This window comes from Dermochelys coriacea, chromosome 4 (genome assembly GCF_009764565.3).
Source record: "Dermochelys coriacea isolate rDerCor1 chromosome 4, rDerCor1.pri.v4, whole genome shotgun sequence".
NCBI lineage: Eukaryota > Metazoa > Chordata > Testudines > Dermochelyidae > Dermochelys > Dermochelys coriacea.
Window position 1 is genome coordinate 98457630 of NC_050071.1, and position 23504 is coordinate 98481133.

The window sequence follows — 23504 nt, forward strand, 5'->3', positions numbered from 1 at the left end:
AAACAAAAAATACCAACCCCCCCCCCCCCCCACAACAGCTAGGCTCAAGAGCAGATTTAAGTTTCTATTCTTCTGGCTAGAAGTTCTTGGGTCCAAAAGATTTGACACTTAAGCACCACAATTTAAAAGAAAAACTAACATTTTTCTTGAAAGCTGCCTTCCACCGTTGTGAACACCAGTGCTAATCTTTAAAATCTCGCTTTCTTAGGATAAGTAAAAAGATGGTTCCAAAATAAAGATGGATCTAAGGATGTGTCAGGACTCTGATCTGTGTAGCATTTAGATTAGAGTCAAGTGCAGCAATGGGAATAGATAGAGAAAAGCATGCACACAAAAAATTGCACACTCTGCTCAACTTCAGGACTCGTCTCAGAATATTGTAGTTACTTTACAAAGAAGAAAAACTAGAAAGCCATCTATTAGCAAACTATCTTTTAACATTCATTTTATTGCTGTAGAAATTTTAGTTTTTATAAAAACACTCAGATCACAGGATACATAGATATTGAGGATGGCTGCAAGTCTCAGCAGCTGTACCAGAGTATAGCATGCAGTTGCTTCTGCACAGTGTGTAATAGTTCCATAAATAGCTAATTATGCTCAAAAAGCCAAGGTCAGAGCAATCAAGTAAAATTATTCACATCATTTTTGTCAGTACCTGGAGGTTGAGCAAAAATGTACAATGCATGGCTCCTGACAGAAACTAATGACTGACAAGTCTAAACTACATCTGCAACATATGTAAGGAAGCTAGATAATCACAAGGAAATATTTTGACTTAAGGAGCAAGAGTTTTCCAAATATTTAGTAGAAGGTCTGATCTGATCATGCAATAGTAAAGGACACTGAATTATAAAGGAGAAGCTCAACGAATAAAATTTAACTTCTATGCAACTAAAGTATCAATTGTATACTGTGCCTACTCCCCCAAACATCAGATCTAAATTTTAAGGAAACAGGCTAAATTCAGACAAATGTAATTCCTGGTAAAAAGAATACCTTTACAATAAGGAAGTATGCTGGGTGAATGTGTAATCAGCACTCCATTTCACATGCATTTCTGAAGTCAAGATATTTAGTAGTGTTATTGTAGAAACAGATTGATTTATGTCAAATTTTCTCTACAGTAATTTGTTTCAATAGATGTCTGACCAGGTACAATCCTTTACATAAATTCTCCATCTCAGTGAGGTTCTTAGAAACTGAGAAAAGAATTCATATAGCACTAGCTACAGATTAACCTATATTTTCTAAAAAGCAGTGATGCCTTAATTGCTAGTCTCACCTTATTTAGAAACGAGCACTTGCATTTGCAATGATAATTTTTTGCACTATTACATTACACAATGACTTGAGGTGGGTAGGAGTTTAAACATTGCATCTTCATTTTATACAGAAGCCCACTGGTCAGTGAATGCACTATAGTGACAGACATTCATCACATAGAAACACAAGCTCACTGTTCAGAGAGTTTTACATGGTCAGATCTTTACGAATTCTCCCAAACGCAGGATGTGGAAGTATGAGGGCATTAGGTGATCTATTGGCATGTTCACTTTTAAATGACATTAAAAAGCAGACTCTCCCCCAGAAAACTGTCAAATCAATCACCACAGTTCATGAGATTTTTAATCCATTTGATTACCTCCTAAATGGGCCATGTTTGCATTCATGAGTGGACTACGTGAATTTAAACAAATTAAGTGTACTGGGTATATCTGGAGTATGGAAAAGAATACTGTTCAAAATGTACTGTATATGTCCGTATGCCAATTGCTATCCGTAACAGACTACAAGTTATGCTGTGGTAACATCTTACAGTAGCTATGCATACAGCTAGGGTTGACTAAAATTCTTAAATACACCTCTGCTTTCAGTAGGTCTATTTTATGGGGAAAACGGGAGAAAATTCTCTGTTAACCATTTAATTTTCTGTTTAACATTCTGCATAACTGGGTATTTTTTCCTTAAAATAATTTCGGCTAAGATGCAAACACATACTTCCACCAATTAGCAATACAGCATAGTAATATTTTCTTGGAAACTTAAGACTTACTTGTGAGACAATGTACTGAATATCTCAGAGGGAAGTGTATAGACAATTTTATATAAACTAGAGTGAGATCAGTGTAAAAACTGGAATTTATAACCATTAGCAGAAATGCCAGCTGCTCATAATGTTCACAATATATACATACACACACACACGTTTCTGAAAGTTAATTATGCAACTGTTGGTGCCAGTCTGCTTATAAAGGAAATGCTACTGAGGCACAGTCTTCTTACAAAAAGTGGGCACGAAGGCTTCATTATTAGGTGTTCAACAACAATCCTCAGCTCTGTGAAAAGAGTCCTGAAAATAATAAAACAATTCAGAAATATATTTATATCACAGTTGTGTTCATCAGCAGTTATTAAATCTCAAAACAGTCTTCAATTCAATTATTCAAGAATCTCATATTAGACCCAAAGGTAGCTAGAAAGCATCTGAGAACAACATAGTGTAATAATTTTATGTGAGAGAGAAATGTTCAGTGTGGACCTGATAATTCTTGCCCCTGAAATTCTTCAGGTTTTTAAAATCACTTTTGCAAGCTACTTCAAACTTAAAAGGCAGCCACAGAGAAAAAGGGAGCACCATGAAAGACAGGCGATAGTTTTTTGCCAGGGGAGAGAGGTGGTGGTGGTGTAGAAGGTGCAAGCAACAGAGCAAAGAGACACCAAGAAAGAAAGAGACACGTCCGCGTTCTAGAACCTCTTCCCCCTCCTCCAGGAAGAAAAACTGCATGGCAACACTCTCACAACAGAAACAACTCAGAATATCCTGTAAGTACCAGGGAAATCCCAGTTCATCTCTTCAGGGCACACACTTAAGCAAATGAATCAAATATAATGCTGCACTGTTTTAAAGGATTTTTTAAGATATCAAGGCTTGAAATGCTTTCCTGGATTTCTGTTGAAAGACATCAATTGCAAAACGGAATGATTGATTTCTTGTCGTATACTGTACTTTTGAGGTTTTGGTTTTCAAACTAGTCTGTGGTCACAAAACCCATCCTGGAACTGAGGAGCTTCCCTTCACAAAAAGCTTATCTAAAAACAGCCATGAGAAACCTTTTCACAATATACTACTTGTACAACTACAATTTAGTGAAGGAGAAGAGCAACCTCCCATTTATGGTGCTGTTTGGAAAATGTAATTTTGAATTGGGGTTGTTTTTTTTAGCCCATTTACATATGAATTACATTTTTAGCATGTCACATTTTAGCATACTACTGTGCAGAAGTTTTAATACATTAATTAATTCTCAAATCAATGTAATGCTTACCGGCAATATGGATTTCTTCGGGAGGAATAACGCAATGTAAGAAATCTATAGTAAATGAAAGGCTGAAGCAAACTCCCCTGGCCACTGAAAGGAAAGGAAAAAAAATTGTTCTGAGTTTTGTCATCACAAACTCAGTATGTTTTGCAATTAGAAATAAGGAAACTCCATATATTTTATATTTTGAGGATAGTCAGATGATCACATTTGTTTGAGAATCCAGATTTGACAACAAAAAGCAATAAGATATCTAGAAATACCAGCATATTCATATCCACTAAGGCTGAAAGTTATAAAATAAAAAGCAACAACTGCATGCTACACCATAATTGAAATTTTAAAAACACAACGAAGGAAACGCAGCATTGCTGTTCTCACATTAAAATTAGTATTTATAAATAAGTGCTTTATGCGTCCAATTTTCAAGATATGACAAACACAGAAGTGAATGCAAATGCCTATCTAGTTTGAACAGGAAATTCCATGCATGTGCTTGCAAACTGGTATTCAACTGACCAGGTACATGCATAAATACTTGATTTGCATGTCTGATTATGGTAATTGCTTGAGACACCAAGCATGGCATTTTGAGTCCTTTCCACAGAAGCTATTCTTCACAACACTCCTGCATGCTGTCAAAATGCATATTAAGGCTTAAAAGTCAATTCTATATACAAGATACTACATATACTTAATGGGGTTTGGCAGTGGTTGTTCTGGGACAACACAAGTTTACTACATTTTACAAACTTTGCATCAACTTGTTCATCATTAAATTCTTTGCTACAGTATTTCACACATTTTTACACTGCAATAAAACACTAACAGCTGGCCCACATCAGTGGACTTGGGCTCTTGCGGCTCAGGCTGCAAAATTGACAATTGTAGATGTCAAAGCCCAGATGTTTACAGAGCAAGTTGACAGGCCCAGGCCAGTCATGGGTGTTTTATTGCTGTGTAAACATACCCCCAGGGTTTTATTTAGTGGTAAGAGACGGGGCATCCTGATTTAATTTCAGTGGATGGAAAATACGATCTACCACATGTGTAGCTTAATATCAATGCAATCTGATTTGTGAAAAGCTTGCTCATATATCATTACATTAAGACGGGGGGGGGGGGAACTACGGCCTGTGGACCACATGCGGCCCGCAGGACCCTTCCCTCTGGCCCCCGAGCTCCTGACAGGGAGTGGGGTCAGCACAGTCTTGCAGAGGAGCCAGCCCAACTCCCCAGCAGTGCGGTGAGCAGGGCAGAGGCTAGCCCCTGGCCCCTCCTCTTCTGCTCCCCTCCCTCCCTGCTTCCCCAGCGCCTGGGCAGTGTGGCTGCAGCTCCGGCCAGATGGCACAGCTATAGCGCTGCCAAACCTGGTACTTCAGGATGGCATGGTCAGGGGGCGGGGAGCAGGGGGGTGGTCAAGAGGCCTGGGCCCTGCTGCTGCCAGAGACTGGGGCAGAGCAAGCCAAGGCCCCCCTCCACCCCCAGCATGCTTGGCCCAGTCCACAGCAGCCAAGCCCAGACAGGGAGCAGCCAAATGAGCAGGGGAAATGCACAGGGAAAGGACTAAGCCCCCTTTTTCCCTACCCCACAGATAACTTGGGGCAAGGAGAGCAGGGAGGGTTGGATGGGGGGGCCCAAGGATCAGTCAGGAGGTGGTGAGCATGGGAGATTGGATGGGGTGGGGGTCCTGAGGATGGTAAGTACGGGGGACTGGATAGGGGACGGGCATCCTGGGTGGATGATCAGGGGGCAGAGCAGGGGTATTTGGATAGGATGTGAGAGTCAGGGGTGGGGAGCAGGGGGGGTTGGATGGGGGCAGGGGCCAGGCCACGTCTTGCTGTTTGGGGAGGCATAGCCTCCCCCAGCCTTCCCTACCCAGCCCTCCATACAATTTCTGTACCCAATGTGGCCCTAAGGCCAAAAAGTTTGCCCACCCCTGCATTAAGAGCTCTGAAAATAATGAACTATATGCAAGACTATTTTTCAGTAAACTGGATTTCTTTAAATATTTGAAAGGCATCTTTATCCCATGGACTATGGAAATTTGAAGTGTAAAATAAATTGAGCTGCAGTGGGGGAAAAAACATGCATTTAAAAAAAAACAAAGCGTGTCCGTGTGCTTTATAGGGATTTTAAGAGGTCCAAAAGGAGATGAGATGTTTTAAAATGTTACTTTTAGACCAGATCTCAAATGATTTTTAAAATAAATTTCAGCATCTGAAAATAGGGTTTCCTAATCAGTTAGACAAACACTATGTTGTATGACTGTGACTAAAGACAGCAACTGCTTATCTCTGCACCATGTCCAAGAAAAGTTGTATTAAACACATTCCCTTTCTTTTTGCATAACAGCTAGATAGGCTCATTATGTTCTACACCAGGATCAGCTTGCCTAAGATGTTTTCTTCAGCACAAGCCACATTCCCCTCTTGAATTTAAGTCTAACTTTCTACAACTACAGCATAATATTTTGAGTAATAGTAATCTTCAGAGGTAGCTATCCTTAAAAAAAACCCACCACCATCAAAACGGTAGTATAGCTTATTTTCCTGTACATTTTATAGAACAGAGCTCTTTAATAGGTCATTCTTTGGCTCACAAAGCATCAAGGAACACACAATGTAAAAGGATCAGACCATTTGCAACACTAAAGGTAGGCATGAGTTCTCATTTGACTTCATAAGTGTCCTCAGCCTGCCACACTGAGGAATGAGACTTGCTAGACACAATTCTTCAGAGGACATCTCAGAAAGTCCAATATGCCATTCCTAAAAAGATTTAAATCTCATTTTTAAGAGGTAATTCCTCAAACTGGCTGGTTGATGTAGCCAGAGGAACAACAAAAATCTAAGTTATATGTACATGAAGAATGGGTTGGAAAAAATCCTTCCAGATTTTCTGCCTGTGTACTAAGAAATGTATATGTCCATGAAGATCCCCACTCTTTCTGCTAGAACCTGGTGATGAATGGAAAATGCATTTTCTGTGTAGAGACTGAGGCGGAGTCCTTGATTTGATATCTATGAGAAATTTAGTCACATTTCACCAAAGCTAAGCATGCTGCCAAAAAAAAAAGTATATGGTATACTCAGAGACTATGTTGCCCTCCGATAGTAAAATAGGAGAGGCATGGAATGGATGCTGAAGTGCTAGCTTTTAACTTCTACCTGCTTAGCTACACGCTCCTATAAATATTTCACATCCTAATCAAGCTTTTAAAGATCATGAAACTATGCAGAGATTGATTTTGGGTTTTGTTTAAAAAAATACAAACAAAGATTTACTTAGTCTTGGTGCATCTGCCTTATATTTGGGACAACTTTAGATAGTAAATTTGCTGGCTGAAGAATTTATTGGAATCTTGATTTAGACACTTGTTAAAATTCATTGCCCAACATTGTGCACCCACATGCTACGCACTGATTAAGGTTGTGATGTTGCACTCCATTATGATTTTATAAAAATATGCTAATAAGAACATAAGAACATCCCTACTGGGTCAGACCAAAGGTCCATCTAGCCCAGTATCCCATCTTCCAACAGAAGCCAGTGTCAGGTGCCTCAGAGGGACTAATCAGAACAGGTAACCATCAAGTGATCCATCCCCCGTCACTCATTCTCAGCTTCTGGCAAACAGAGGCTTGGGACACCATTCCTGACCATCCTGGCTAATAGCCATTGATGGACCTATCCTCCATGAATTTATCTAGTTCTTTTTTGAACCCTGTTATGGTCTTGACCTTCACAACATCCTCTAGCAAGGAGTTCCACAGGTTGAAGAAATACTTCCTTTTGTTTTAAACCTGTTGCCTATTAATTTCATTTGGTGACCTCTAGTTCTTGTGTTATGAGAAGTAGTAAGCAACACTTCCTTATCTACTTTCTCTACACCAGTCATGTTTTTGTAGACCTCAATTATATCTCCCCTTAGCTATCTCTTTTCCAAGCTGAAAAGACCCAGTCTTATTAATCTCTCCTCATATGGAAGTCGTTTCATACCCCTAATCATTTTTGTTGCCCTTTTCTGAACCTTTTCCAATTCCAATACATCTTTTTTGAGATGGGATGACCACATCTGCACAAAATATTCAAGATGTGGGCGTATCATGGATTTATAGAAAGGCAACATGATATTTTCTGTCCTATCTATTCTTTTTAACTGCCACTGCATATTGAGTGGATGTTTTCAGAGAACTATCCATAATGGCTCCAAGATCTCTTTCTTGAGTGGTAACAGTTAATTTAGACCTCATCATTTTATACGTATAGTTGGGATTATGCTTTCCAATGTGCATTACTTTGCATTTATCAACATTAAATTTCATCTGCCATTTTGTTGCCCAGTCACCCAGTTTTGAGAGATTCTTTTGTAGCTCTTCGCAGTCTGCCTGGGTCTTAACTATCTTTAGTAATTTTATATTGTCTTCAAATTTTGCCACCTCACTGTTTACCCCTTTTTACAGATCATTTATGAGTATGTTGAATAGAACTAGTCCCAGAACAGACCCTTGGGAGACACCACTATTTACCTCTCTCCATTCTGAGAAGTGACCATTTATACCTACCCTTTCTTTCCTATCTTTTAACCAGTTACCAATCCATGAGAGCACCTTCCTTCTCATCCCATGGCAGCTTACTTTGCATAAGAGCCTTTAGTGAGGGACCTTGTCAAAGGCTTTCTGAAAAATCTACGTACACTATATCCACTGTTTCCCTTTGGTCCACATGCTTGCCCACCCCCTCAAAGAATTCTAGTAGATTGGCGAGTCATGATTTCCCTTTACTAAAACCATGTTGACTCCTCCTCAACAAAGTATGCTCATCTATATGTCTGACAATATTGAATTTTATTATAGTTTCAACCAGTTTGCCCAGCATTGAAGTCAGGCTTACAGGCCTGTAATTGCCGGGATCACCTCTGGAACCCTTTTTAAAAATTGGCATCACATTAGCTATCCTCCAGTCATCTGGAACAGACACCGATTTAAATGATAGGTTACAGACTACAGTTAGTAGTTCTGCAATTTCACATTTGAGTTCCTTCAGAACTCTTGGGTGAATACCCTCTGGTCTTGGTGACTTATTGCTTTAATTTAATTTATCAATTTGTTCCAAAACCTCCTCTAATGACACCTCAATCTGGGACAGTTCCTCAGATCTGTCACCTAAAAAAAAAATAAATGGCTCAGGTTTGGGAATCTCCCTCACATCCTCAGCCGTGAAGGCCGATGCAAAGAATTCATTTAGTGTCTCCACAATGGCTGTATCATCCTTGAGTGCTCCTTTAGCAACTCGATCATCCAGTGGCCCCACTGGTTGTTTAGCAGGGTTCCTGCTTCTAATGTACTTAAAAAAATTGCTGTTACTTTTTGAGTCTTTGGCTAACTGTTCCTCAAATTCTTTTTTGGCCTTCCAATGCTACAGTGTTGGGGCACTGTGGTGTTTTTCCTGCCACCGAGATATTAAATTTAATTATATTATGGTCACTATTACCAAGCAGTCCAGGTATATTCACCTCTTGGACCAGATTATGTGCTCCACTTAGGACTAAATCAAAAATTCCCTCTCCTCTGGTGGGTTCCAGGACTAGCTACTCCAAGAAGCAGTCATTTAAGGTGTCAAGAAACTTTATATCGGCATCCCGTCCTGAGGTGACATGTAGCCAGTCAATATGGGGATAACTAAAATCTCCCTTTATTAATTATTATTGAGTTTTTTATTTTAATAGCCTCTGTACTCTCCCTGAGCATTTCACAGTCACTATCACCATCCTGGTCAGGTGGTCAGTAATATATCCCTACCGCTATATTCTTAGAGCATGGAATTTCTATCCATAGAGATTCTATGGTAGTTTGATTCATTTATGATTTTTACTTCATTTGATTCTACGCTTTTTTTCCCCACATATAATGCCACTCCCCCACCAGCACGACCTGTTCTGTCCTTCCGATATATTTTGTACCCTGGTATTACTGTATCACATTGATTATCCTCATTCCACCAAGTTTCTCTGATGCCTGTTATATCAATATCCTCATTTAATATGAGGCACTATAGTTCACACATTATTTAGACTTCTAGCGTTGGTATATAAGCACTTTAAAAACTTGTCTCCTTTTAGCTGTCTGCCATTACACAATGTAATTGAATGGGACTCTTATTTGACTGTTTCTGATCAGACCCTGCCTGTATTTTATCATTTTCCATCCTCTGGTCCTCACTAGGACATAGACATTCTCTATTAATAGATCCTCCCCACCTGTTGGCTTTCTCCCAGGCCTTAGTTTAAAAACTGCTCTACAACCTTTTCAATGTTAAGTGCCAGCATTGGGTTTAGCTGGAGCCCAACCTTCCTGTATAGGCTCCCCCTTTCCCAAAAGTTTTCCCAGTTCCTAGTAAATCTAAACCCCTCCTCCTTAGACCATTGTCTCATCCACCCATTGAGACTCTGCAGTTCTGCTGGTCTAACTGGCCCTGCGCGTGGAACTGGAAGCATCTCAAAGAATGCTACCATGGAGGACCTGGACTTCAATCTCTTACCTAGCAGTCTAAATTTGGCCTCCAGGACCTCTCTCCTGTCCTTCCTATATCATTGGTACCTATATGTACCACAACCACCAGCTCCTCCCCCGGACTACACGTAAGTCTATCTAGATCTCTCGAGAGATTCACAACCTTCGCACCAGACAGGCAAGACACCATGCAGTTCTCCCGGTCATCACAAGCTAGCTACATTTCTAATGATTGACTCTCCTATTACTAATACCTGTCTCTTCCTAATAGCTGGAGTTCCCTCCCCCAGAGAGGCATCCTCAGTGTGAGAGAAAACCTCATCATCATCTGGAAGGAGGATCCCAACTATGGGATTGTTTCCCTCTACTCCAGTTAGATTCTCTCCTTCCCTGGGAGTTTCATCTTCCTCAACAGCACAGAGGCTGTCAGACCAGGAGTGAGACCATTCTACTGTGTCCCAGAAAGTCTTATATATGTACCTCTCCGTCTCCCTCAGCTCCTCCAGTTCAGCCACTCTGGTCTCCAAAGCCTGTACATGGTCTCTGAGGGCCAGGAGCTCCTTGCACAGAATGCACACATACGCCACCTGCCCATAGGGTGCTGCACTGGGTGCAATAAACTGGGTAGCACCCACTCTGTTGCTGGACTTCTGCCTGCATTCTCCTTTTACTCCTGCATCTGGTTCCTTTGTTGTTGCTTTGTTTATATCAAGGGGTTGTTTTTGGATTTTAAGTTTAAAGAATGTTGAGTTCTAGCCCCAGCTCACACTCCCCCTGTAAACTCCCTCACAAAACTCCCGTTAGCTGCTCCTGTTTGCTAGCTGCTCTGGTTGCTTAGGAGCGAGTGTGAATATAATGTAACTGGAATATGCTTCATGCAAAAGGTCTCTTGTAAGGCGTCATTACAAAGCTTAAAATCTGCTGAGTATGGTCATCCTATTTGTACGAATGTATCATTCTTGTATCTGAAACTAGAAATATGAAATATAACTCTGAGGTCCTACTGTATTTATGCAAAGTGTGGGCCATTAATGGTGGTTTGAAATCTTGATGGCTCCCATCAACTAGGACAATTGGTTGTAAATGGCTCTGTTTACTTGCAAGCCTTCCTGTGAGTCAGGCCACAAGAATGAAAGCTTGGGATCTCACAGGACATATGACCATGTCACCTGGTATTAGAATCCATTTAAAACCTCGGGCTTTTCCATTTAGAAGGAGGGGTGGGGACCCAGAGACACAAAAGATTCCCGCTTTGTGCCAAAGCTATATAAAGGGGTGAAACAGAACAAAGGGAGGTTCCAGTCATGAGAAATCCCCTAGCTACCACCTGAGCTGGAACAAGGACTGTACTAGGGGAAAAGTATTGGGCCCAGACTAGGAAGGAGTCCAGTCTGTGAAAGAAGCTTATTGGAACATCTCTAAGGGTGAGATTTCATCTGTAATCAGTTTCTTAACGTATTGGGCTTTGACTTGCGTGTTTTGTTTCATTTTGCTTGGTAACTTACTTTGTTCTGTCTTTCAAAGTAGCAGCCGTGTTAGTCTGTATTCTCAAAAAGTAAAGGAGTACCGGTGGCACCTTAGAGACTAACAAATTTATTAGAGCATAAGCTTTCGTGAGCTACAGCTCACTTCATCGGATGCATTTCGATGAAGTGAGCTGTAGCTCACGAAAGCTTATGCTCTAATAAATTTGTTAGTCTCTAAGGTGCCACCGGTACTCCTTTACTTTTTGTTCTGTCTGTTATTACTTGGAACCACTTAAATCCTACTTTTTATACTTAATAAAATAACGTTTTGCTTATTAATTAACCCAGAGTAAGTAATTAATACCTGGGGGAACAAACAGCTGTACATCTCTCTCTATCAGTGTTATAGAGAGTGGACAATTTATGAGTTTACCTTGTATAAGCTTTTTACAGAGTAAAATGAATTTATTTGGAGTTTGATTCCCATTGGGAGCTGGGTGTCTGGGTGCTAGACACAGGAGCACTTCTTAAGCTGTTTTAAGTTAAGTCTGCAGCTTTGATGCGCGTGGTTCAAACCCTGGGTCTGTGGTGGAGCAGACTGGCTCGACAAGGCAGGGTTCTGGGACAAGGCAGGGACTGGTGTGTCTGGCTTGACAAGGCAGGGTTCTGGAACAAGGCAGGGACAGCCTATGGCTCAAGTTTCAGAATGACCTGTGTGTGGACAGACCTCTACGGAGGATCTTCCTGCATGGAACCCCACTGACATCAACTTTAATGGATAGGCTTGTAGCCTCTATGCTGAAGTTAATAGGGCTCTACAGAGATGCAGGAGATCACTGAACGATCAGGTCCACAAGGAGATAGGCCTTCAATCATAAAGACCTTCAATCAAATTCTTCAGACTGTGGCCATGACTGCTTCTGGCCACATTTCCTAGCACAGTGAAGTCCCAACCCTATTTAGACTTTTAAGTGCTCTACTTAAATAAAAGCATCAGTTTGTTTGTTTGTAAAGCTAAAATCCCAGCTACCTTACCGTTGCCATGTGTTCCATTACACTGACCAAAGTTCGTCAACTCTACCCAATCAATTAATGTACGGTCAAATCTCAGTTTCTGGTATTCAAACAAAAAACACAAAAACACACAACACAATGCATTTAAAGTCTATTTCTGTGATCTGTGATGAAATGGCAAAAATTCACTTGGATTTAGCAGAATGTATGAAATTAAATAATCTAACTTTGTCAGATGTTTAGCTAGAAGAAACGAAACGTATCTGTCTCTATAAACAAGTTACGGGACCGATCCTGCAATGATCACACAGGCTCCACACCTGTACCCAGGTAGAACTAACTGCAAGATTGAGGGCTGGGGTAGGAAATGTTCAAGTATGGAAGTCAATATATTAGAAAATGTTTTCTGTAATTCTTACCTAAGAAGCATAAAAACTGTAGCTGGCATCAGGAAAATTTCATTGCAAGCAATGAATTTTAGAATATTTTGTTGATTAGCATTTAGTTTCTCTAAAAGACTTCTCAGGAAAGGCAGACTATTCAAACCTCTTGCCTTTAGAAAGGGAAACAATAGTTAGAGTCAGTTAGGTTGTCAAGTTCTGTTCTTGCTCTAGTTTTAACTCAAACACTCGAATGACAGTCAGGCATACTAATTTCAGCAACTTTTGAGACCCTACTTAGTTACTTGAAAACTAATAAGATTTTAGGATCCTCTAAAGGATACTTCAAATATAGGGTTCTTGTAGAAAGGAGAAGCATTGCAAAAAAATACCCCACATTTACATACTTCCCAAACAATTAATCCTAACACCCTCTGTGAAAGGCAATTAACATCTTCCACTTTCCAGCTTTATCCACAAGATGTATGGAGAAAAGATGTGATTTTGGGAAAAGTAAAAATCCAGTTTTAGCCTTTTCCACTTTAGTTACAGATGCCATAGTGATGGCCAATAGCTTTATTCTGATCACTAGAACAAAATATGCACCAGTAGCATACGGAAAATGTAATTTTTGAAAAAAAAAAATTCCAAAGGCGAGTGTGTGCGTTATATAACTAAAACAACATCGTCAGAATTTGGAGCTGAGAAGCAGCTTCTTTAAATATTGTTTTGCTTTCCAACTGCATTTTAAGCACTTTGCTGTTTCACCTATTGAAACAGCACTTGTCTAAGTACAGCTGGAAGTGGGTCCACATGCAACCCACCATAATCTGTTGCAATCAGTTATCTCAAGTAAATTGATTGGGTTCTCAACTTTACCATATCATGACCCCACATTGGAACACAAAAGTGTTTCAGGACCACTCCTCCCATCTAGCCATAAAGAAAGACGATAATCACAACCCTTTGAAATGTGTTTACAATCCCTAGGTACAAGCCATTTTACAACAAAAAGTACTGAGCAATATATTGCACCATACTTACATCAATAACCTTCTTTGTATATGTGGCAGCATGAAGCAACGAGAACAGCAGAACTGGGAAAATACTCACTGAAGTTAGCAATAAGGAAAATTATAGGCCAGAAAGTATTTCAATACATTTATTCTGAATGATGAATATCATGCCAGCATATCTATATAATACAGTTGTTATAGCATGAAGCATTATCCTTAGCAAGAAGTTTTCAAAATCAGCAACAGTTGTACAGAGCTCAGAGATATGTATAGCAGTTCTCTCTATAGCTATGTTTCCATTTGAAATAAATAATATTAAAGAGGATGGGTGCATAATCAGATAGCAGCCTCTTTTGTGGTCTTCTGAAAAGACTTAACTGAACTAGTTTTAACTGTGAGACAGACATCACACACAGCTGTATTACTGGTGACCCAGACATTTCTTGCTGTGTTTTGTTTCCATCAAGGATTTTGGGCAAGTCACTTAATCTCCTCATACCTTGGCTCTCCATCCGCAAAGTGGGAATAATAATCCTTCCTTTCTTTCACTCTTTCTTGTCTATATGGATCGTAAACTTTGTCTAGCATAATGCAGTTCTGCTCTCAAATGAGACTTCGAGGCACTACAGTAACAGAAAAAAGTTATCAGCAAGACAGAGTCAGCAAATGGAGTTTACATTTTTCTTCCTGAGATGAATCAATGGAATGAATTTAGGAAGATATCTAGTGTATTGTCACCACAACAAGAAACTTTTTATGATCAACCTTTACAACAGATACAGAAATGTAACAGGTGTAAGGGGCGTAAACTAAAGCTCTCTTGTTCCGAATACCAGAGACAGATTATTACTGCCTGGCATCTCTACTCTCTAGAAGTCAATTTGAATGTTGAAGTAGATCAAAATACATTCCAGACCTGCTTTCTGGTATTGTTGTTACAGTGTGCATTCAAAACTTCATTCTGAAGCCAAGGTCACAGAACTGTAAATTAAAGTCCTTTGCATAACTGACCAAGTGTCTGGCACCGAAGTGAAGGAAAGGGCGCTTATCTTCATGTGAACTGACTGCTTAGAGTCTGAAGCGTTAACAGAAGATGGACAGAGTGCACTCAGATTAAACAAGGTGTTAAAGATAATTATTCAAAAGCTAGTCTGTACGGTCAAAGTATCATAATCCTAGCATATATTACTTAATGGTCAGGAATTTTTTTTTCCCCCATAAAAAAGTTTACTCTGGTATATACTTGACTCTAAGAGCCACTACAGCATTAACTGGCAACAGTGAAAGCATGAAATCCCTTAAGAATGGTTTACAATGCTGTTTTAGACAAAGAATGGCATCACACTTCCTACTAACATACTCTACTTCACAGTCCCCCACCACAGCACACACAGCTTCTACTGGTTCAAGATGGCAGAGTCAGATGTCTCTGCTGCCAGGCACATCTTAGTACAGTGAAACAATAAATAAAATAGGTAAATATGAAGAAGGAAGATAATCACTAAATTCCTGTTGCTTATCAAGCTGAAAGCTACTATTCTAAAATTCTCATTAATACAGTGAAAATAAAATTTATCTAAGTAGAAACCTCAATAGCTCAAATCAATCATTTGATTTGGTACCTAGATAATTCACATGCAGCCCATAGTGGTAGTGACAGAGATATTACCATCCAATGGCTGTTCAATGGATTACATGAAATGAGTTTGTTGTATTACGGCCATAGTCCCTGAGTCTCCGCAAAAAACAATAATAATTGCCTGGAAACAGAGACTGAAATGTACTTTCACCGTAAAAGTGATCACTCCAGGTAACGGCCACATGGGAGAGATTCACTATATTGACTATCCTTAAAGCTAAGTTTTTGTCACAGATATTTTTAATAAAAAGTCAGGAACAGATCACAGGCAATAAACAAAAAATCCACAGAAGCCCGTGACCTGTCCCTGACTTTCACTAAAAATATCCCTGACAAAATGGGGAGGCGAGTTCAGCACCCACTGCTGCTGGGGCTCTGGGGTCCCCCACTGCTGCAGTGATTGGGAGCTCTAGAGTCCTCCCGTGTGGGGCCAGCTCTGGGGGGCCCTGCTGCCCACAGCAGCTGGCAGCTCCAGGGGGTTCCCCACCACCAGCGACTAGTGGGAGCTCTAGGGTCCATGCAGCCAGGGGGGGGCTGAGCTGGGCTGCTGCAGGGTCCCTTTGTCCCAGCAGCTAAAAGTTTAGGGGGCTCCCCCCCACGGCCGGGCAGCTTCGGGGGGTCCTCACCACTACTGGGCAACTGCAGGGGGTCCCCCAGCCACTCCCAGTGGCTGGGCAGCTGCAGGGGATTCCCCCACCAGGGCAGGGACTGGAAGTTGCGGGGGGGGGGGGGGGGGGAGGTCCAGCTGGGAGCTCCAGCCCTGGGGCAGAAAATGTTAGAGGTCAACAGAAGTCATAGATTTCATGACTTCTGTGACCTCCGTGACATAATCATAGCCTTAACTATGCTGTATGTTCTATGGATAGCAGCCACACTTTAGTTTTAAATCAATTTCTCAAATCACAATGAAGACTGCTGTGGAAGAGAATAAAGTGACACAATCCTCACACATGGAGTAATGTTTAAGGTAATAATAATAATAATAAGTGAAAGAGTACTTAAAGGATACTTGTAACGGGATAAGAATTAACGAAGATGAGAGAATACAAAAGGTAGTGGCAGCTGTCCTCCAACAAAGCTTGGGCCAGGAACGCCCTGCTTAGCTGGAAATGTGGTAACCTTTGGTGTAATCGAAGAGCACTGGTAAGTGCATTTGCAAGCAAGGCACGTTGATAAAAGCTAGCTGCTTCATGCAACCTGTAAATTATCAGAGGAGAGGTTACCATACAAACCATCCTCCCTTAAGGATTGCATCATAACTGCACAATACTTGAAGCTATTTCTACTATCACAGCCAAGACAATGATTAGTATCAATTTGTTTAAAAATAAAAAAATAAAAAAAAGTTATGTTTACATAACATTGCTGATGTGCATAGCATTCAACATTACAGAACTACTGAAAGCATTATTTCATAGGAATATAGAAAAAAAAAAAAAAGCAGTCTTCCTAGTCAGTTCCAAGGAAACAAAATTAAAGATTTTTTAGGAAAGAAGTTAAAAATAATTTTAATAAAATATCTAACAGCTTAAATTCTCAAACTGTTTTGGTGAAGTGAGAAGTAAAAGTTAAAACTTAAGCTAAAAACAATCTGCACTCATTTCTTTACTACCTATGTAATCTTTGGGAAATTGAAAGCTTGCATAAGCATAAGATAAAACTTAGTTATTTTGTAACATTCAAACAACTGAAAATAGTACAATACATACCCTAGAAGGGGCAGAACAAATAAAGCTGAACAGTAGACTGTGAACAAACGGGAAAGCCACATTGCTGTGTCCAACTTGTTAGTCATCAGAAATTGCTATATTGAAAAGAAAAACAACCAAACCCCCACAAGTTGGTGTTGAAACATTTAGTTACAGCCAAGCTGGACATTCTTTCCTATTTTCAGTAATGCATAGTTTATCAGGAGACTTCCTTTATATGCCAAGACCAAATTCGCTGATATTCGCCTACAGAGAGTTTATTTTGCTACTTATATTGTAACTCAGTATAGAGCCAGTCTTCCAATAAGTTCTGATCATATTAATTCCTTAGCCCAGTTGACTCTCCCAAGTCTCTGTATGGATGCAAGCATCCACTTTCTTGGCTATAACCGAAGTCTACACTTCCTATCTCTAGGGCCAGGTGCTCGGGTGAGGACTTTAAAGGTAGAAATGAGAGGAAGAACCTTTCTATTCTGGGACCAGTTGGGGCTGGTCTAAATTATATCAGCTGGAACAGTCTCCTAAGATGCACTTGATTGAGCAGAGATCGCCTAGATCATTGCTATTTTGCGCTCTATCCGCACACTTCCCACCCTAGACATGCTCAATGTGCCAAAAGTGCTGTAAACAGGTAGTGTGAAACCAACTTTATGCCACTCAGGGATTCCTATATGTCAGGGGAAACCCCAAATGCCCCATTTAGAGCAGCCTTCCAGTTGAAAAAGCCTGGGGCAAAGATCTGGCCTGAATACCTGTGAAGAAGTTTGAAGATTAGTTCCCATCTCCATGCACTTGTTTTATTTTGGACACAGTGTAGATAATGCAGATGTGAGCTGGGACCATTAACTGTGAAATAATTATTGAATATTTAAAAGTTACAGGTGTCTTTATTTTACGATCTGTTCACTTATTTGTATGTAATGGTTGCAACAGATGTGTACAATTGTATTTTAATTAAGAGACTTTGAAAAAGCATTTACAATGTAGTTTGTGATAAGAATTTTTGTTTCAATTTCAAATTACATTTTAATGAAGAGTTAATTCAGATTTAGGCATTCCCCTGCAATGTCATGAACTGAAACAGAGTGCATGTGAACCGGAAAGTGAAACTTGTGTATTTTTCCTCTCAAAACTGAAGTGTACAAAGTAAATAATTAAAACAAATGGTCAAATTAGATATTCAGTTTTCTTTTTCACCAATATGAAGTTTTAGTAATACATGTAGTGTGCATATGGGTCAGTTTTACCTGTCAGTGATGTTGCTGGAATAGCAATTTTAAACTCTACAAGAGGACATTAACACAATGAGATGGAAAAGGGATACTGTAAGAAAGAAGTCCACCCAAAGCCAAGACTAAACAGCTTGTCCGGTAGGAAATAAGGCATGTTTTTATAACCTTAAGGGGGACAGCACAAGTTGTAGTTTTGAACATGTTAGCAGATCAAGGTGAACTCTAGGAGAGAATTTGAACCTTCACCAAGGAACACAGTTCAAAACTACAACTTGCCCGGTCTAGCACAGGATTTTCAAACGTGCTGGCTATCACATTTAAAACACCTCCCTAGTTGTTTCCTAGTAGGGAGGAGCCCTCACTGACAGGCAGAGGCCTCAGGGATTCTAGTATATTGGAATATGGTGGTTACCCAAAGCCTGGAAACAATTAACACAACGGCTGGGGAGAGCAAGAAACAGAACTGCCTGAAGATGGTGGTGGAGGGAGGAAAGTGCCGAGCTTAAGGGAATAGGCCCAGCAGCTCACAGAGAGGCAGGCTTGAAAGCAGAGAGGGTGTCTTTGTCTGTCCGTACAGCGCCGGGCACTGTGGGGCCCTGGGGCACTAGAACCAGTGATACCCCAAGTGGGGGCAGATCTGGGGGAGAATTCAGCTCGGCGGGGCGGGGCGGGGCGGGGCGGGGGACTTGGGAAAGGGCTAGAGAGACATCGAGAAGGGGAGGGGCTGCTCACGGCGAGGCACAGGCGGGAGGAGGCCAGGGCGGAGAGCGGACCCCAGCGCAGAGCACGGAGGGGACGGTCCGCCCGCCCGCCCGGGACAGAGCCGCCGGGGCCGCTGCTTACCACCGCTCCGCCGCCGGCGCCACCCTGCATGGGCCCGTTCTGCGCTGTATCCGCCATGGCCGGGCGCTCGGGACACGCTCTGCGGGCGACAGAAAAGGACCATGAGCCGGGGGGGGGGGGGGCGCCGCGTGGCCCCACCGGCCGAGCGAGCCAGGGGCTCCGGGCACGGCCCCGCCGCTCCCCTGCGCCGCGCCCAGCCCTCGGCGGGAGGAGCCCCAGGGGCCCGGGCCCGGGCCCGGCGCGCTCCAGGGCAGGGGGCACCTACCAGGCTGACCCGACACCGAAAGCTCCCGGCAGGCAAGGGGGCGACAGCCTGACAGGCGAGGCGGCCCCGACCCGGACGTAGCAAAGAATCAGGTCCGGGTTCGGCGCTGGGGCATGCTGGGTAACGTAGGCAGCGCTGGGAGGGCCGCCCCCGCTGCTGTTTGACGCTGGCGGAGCCGCCCCGCCCAGCGGGCCACGCGCAGTTCGCGAGGCAGCCCTGGCCGGCCAGGCGGCCTCTAAAGCGGGCTCTGGTGCCCGCAGACCTCGTGACACCCCCCCCCCCCCAGCCGCTGGGCCAAAACGTGTCATTGCCCAGAACAGCCAGTGACATCATGCTGGTGTCGCTCCTCTGTGACGTCGCAGCGATCGCCTTTCCCCAGTGACGTCACATTGCTAACCTCACCTCCACCCCGTGACATCCCAATGATGTCACATCAATCACTTCTCCTCTGCCCCATGACATCACTGCAATTGCTTCACCTCCAACCTGATATCACGGTGATCACTTTGTGTCAGTGACAGCTCATCAACAAGTTAGCAGATCACCTCTCCACCCCATGACATTACATCAGTCACATCACATAACATCACAGCGATTGCCTCACTTCCATCCCAGTGACATCACAATAATTGCCTCACCTTCCCCTGTGACATCTCAGGGATCACCCTGTCCAGTGATATCATCTCCACCCAGTCATATCATATCAATTGCCTCACCTCAATGTGGTAACATCACATCATCTCATGGGGAAGGATAACATTGTATGATTATATACCAATACAGCATGGTTACATTTGGACCATCTTGCACTGATCTGGTGACAGAGTGACATCATCTAAACCCACATCAACACCTCATGCCACCATACAATCTCACACCAACGAATTGTAATGGCAACATAAAACTTCATACATACACAGCATGACAGCACTTTGCCTATGCCAGATTGGCATGGTGGTATTAATGCATCATTTCATGACAGTGTGGTGCAGTGACAATACCTCATAGATGTGACAGATGTGATGCTATGGAAGCATGGAATATGCAAAGACTATTGCATCAATTTTATAATATTATCTGTATCTTTATGGGCTGGCTCAATGAGTGAGTTAAAAGGTGTTTCCTGTCGGAACTATAGTCAGTGCGGGGATAATTAATGTAAATCCCTAATGCAGGCAACAAGTCTGTGGAATTTTCTCCACCTGGGGAAATAGCATATACTGGATTGACCTAGTTCAAGAGATGTAGCCAACAAAGAACTGCAAACTGTATAGAGAAACAGCCCTGATTTGGGAGAAGGAACACACTCAATCCAGGAGTTGATATAAAACTGTAGCCAACAGAGACAGGACCTGTGGAAGAGTCCTGAAGTACTTTAATATCAGTAAAAAAAATAATTTTCCCTCTGTTGATACTCATACCTTCTTATCTGTTGGGAATGGGCCACATCCACCCTGATTGAATTGGCCTCGTTAGCACTGACTCCCCACTTGGTAAGGCAACTCCCATCTTTTCATATGCTGTATATTTGTACCCAGTGATGAGCTGCCAGAACCTCAAGAACCGGTTCCTTCACTCACTCCGGGTCTTCGGCGGCACGTCCTTCAGTCCCTCCGGGTCTTCAGGGGCACTGAAGAATCTGCTGCCGAAGATCCAGAGCGAGTGAAGGACCTGCCACTGAAGTGCCACCGAAGGCTCGGAGTGCTGCTGGGTCAGTAAAAATTCACACGGGAGCCTCCCCAGCCGAGAGTTCAGGCGGGACGGACAGGACGGTCCCGCGGGCCACATCTTGTCCGTCCCACCTGAGCTTCCCCACCCCTTTAACAACAGGTTCTAATCCAGCTTCAAAATTTAACAATCAGTTCGCGCGAACCAGTGCGAACCAGCTCCAGCTCACCACTGTTTATACCTGCCTACTGTATTTTTCACTCCATGCATCTGATGAAGTGGGTTATAGCCCACGAAAGCTTATGCCCAAATAAATGTGTTAGTCTCTATGGTGCCACAAGGACTCCTCGTTGTTTTTAATATCAGTGTGTCCATGTGCACATAGATGATTGCTTGGTAAGTTACACCTGCATATGAAGTTTTTATTGTTTTTACTATATTTTTTCTCTGTACTGCTTTTGTTCTGAATAAATACTACAGAAAGCTGGCTGGTCACTGGCTAACCCTGTCATTGCCCCTGAGAGAACAGGACTGCAGTTACTGAGCTAAAGTCAGACCTGCTGAGATAATCACTGTGAAATGCAGGAATCTACAGCCTGAAGCTCAGTTCTAAAGGGAGGGAGTCATAGTATTCTGCATGGAGAAGGTTGACATAGGGCTTAGAACAAAGTCTTGTGCCCTCAAGGATGCCCGATGGGATCAGAGGTGCAGTTACCTTGGGAACCTCGACAATAGCCTCATACCATGCTAATGTACTGATGTTATCACATACTTCATACCAGTACAGACAGTGACATGAGTTCATAACCTCACACTGATGTGATACTACAACATTAGTGCATAACTTCATGCTGAAATAAGATAAAGTGACAGTGTTACTGCATAACATCAACCTTTCAACAAGAAAGGGGCTCAATATGGAGGGTAAACAACTTGTAAGGAACAAAATGGTGAAAGCAAAAATTTCCTTACAGAACCATCTCCTACACCTTATTTATCCCTATGTAAATCTGAAGTAACTCCACTAAATTCAGTTTCTACTCAAGAAAAACAGACTCAGGTCCTCACCGTCTGGCACCTTTGCATTTCACTTTTCATCTTCTGACATGATTTGAACTCTTGTGGTTTCTCTCAATGATGTGTATGAGGTTTCCCTCCTGGTGACAGAGATTTTGGGAAAGAAAGCCATCTGCTCAGATTTCTAATATTTCGAGATACTTAAAATTACTCTTTATTAGTAAAAAGGCCTATTTAGATGGCCAAATATATTGGAATCAACATCAGCTAATCAGAGTAATTTATGATTTATGATAATTAACTCTGAGGATTGATTGGAAAAGATTCAGTAAACCAGGAGAGTGTGCAGTGAAATACCTAGATAGGCAGGGAGTAAAAAACATTGGCAGCTAATAACAGTTATAAGTAACGCCTTGAGCCGATTAACAAAGTTCAATTGAAAATGTAGGACCCAATTCTTCACTTATTTGTACCTTGTGTAGTCACTTACACTTGGATAAAGTGAGTGCAAAGTGGGCATAAGTGCAACACTTCTCTTTTGGTAGTGTTTTACACTCATTTTCCACAGGTGTAAATGATTACCCACGGTGCAAGACAATGCAGAATCAGAACTGTAAATATGGCCAAAGAGGTTGCACAAGGGTTTTTGTATTCAGTAAAACTAAACATAACCAACAAAAATGTGTATTATGTTAAATTGGAAATTTCTACTATATATCCTGAGCTAAAAAGAAAAACTGATGTGAAATTGGAATTAAGGTCATGCATATGGACCAGTAATTTAAGGATAAAAAACATTCCAAGACTACTGTAATTATCCCCTTAAAAACATTAAAAATCAGAGTTTAAATCTAAACTTAAAAGAAATCCAATCATGTTCAGGTATGGAAATGCACAGTTAAGGCAATTATATACCTTAACTCTGCCCTATAGTGATGTTATGAGAAAAAAACCTAGTCTATCTTTACAAATCATTTTTATCTGATCTGAAACCACAAACACTAAAGCCCAGATTCACAAAGGCACTTAGGTACCTAATTCCCATTGAAGTCACCTAGGCACTTAGGCACCTAAATACATTTATGAATGTAGGCCTAGAATACCTTAATCAGAATCATATGATTATTACCTGTCATTGATAGCTCAGAAATGACTTAATGTACACACACAAAGTACCCACCTCCAATATCTGCTTTATCTGCTGCTTATGCAGACTGTACAGTCTCCCTTTATTACAAAGAATATTATAGATTTAGCTTAGTCCCATACAAATCTGATGTTATTTCATTGTTTATTACCAGACTGTAATGACTTTGGAAAGTCCAGACCTTGACATTTACATTATGGAAAACTGTGTGAAAGAAATGAATCCCACATACCTTGAAAATATCACACATTTGGGCCATGACAAGTTGAG

At 41.6% G+C, this 23504-nt stretch overlaps 1 protein-coding gene across 2 annotated transcripts; it reads right to left on the bottom strand.

Annotated features, from left to right (window-relative positions):
* Window positions 1-432: 432 nt before the first annotated feature.
* On the bottom strand, window positions 433-19702 carry TMEM33 (transmembrane protein 33). 2 transcript variants are annotated; one of them, XM_038398256.2, is made up of 8 exons: window positions 19403-19702; window positions 19138-19216; window positions 17063-17157; window positions 16363-16550; window positions 13743-13810; window positions 12738-12871; window positions 3330-3413; window positions 433-2353 (listed from the first exon to the last, which is right to left on the bottom strand). In XM_038398256.2, the coding sequence occupies exons 2-8, from the start codon at window positions 19192-19194 to the stop codon at window positions 2224-2226; spliced, it is 756 nt and encodes a 251-aa protein (XP_038254184.1). In that variant the 5' UTR covers window positions 19195-19216; window positions 19403-19702; the 3' UTR covers window positions 433-2223. The 2 variants fall into 2 exon arrangements, with proteins under 2 accessions (XP_038254184.1, XP_043369855.1); XM_043513920.1 differs by lacking the exon at window positions 19403-19702 and adding an exon at window positions 17815-17908 and having other exon boundaries at window positions 19138-19160.
* Window positions 19703-23504: the final 3802 nt, after the last annotated feature.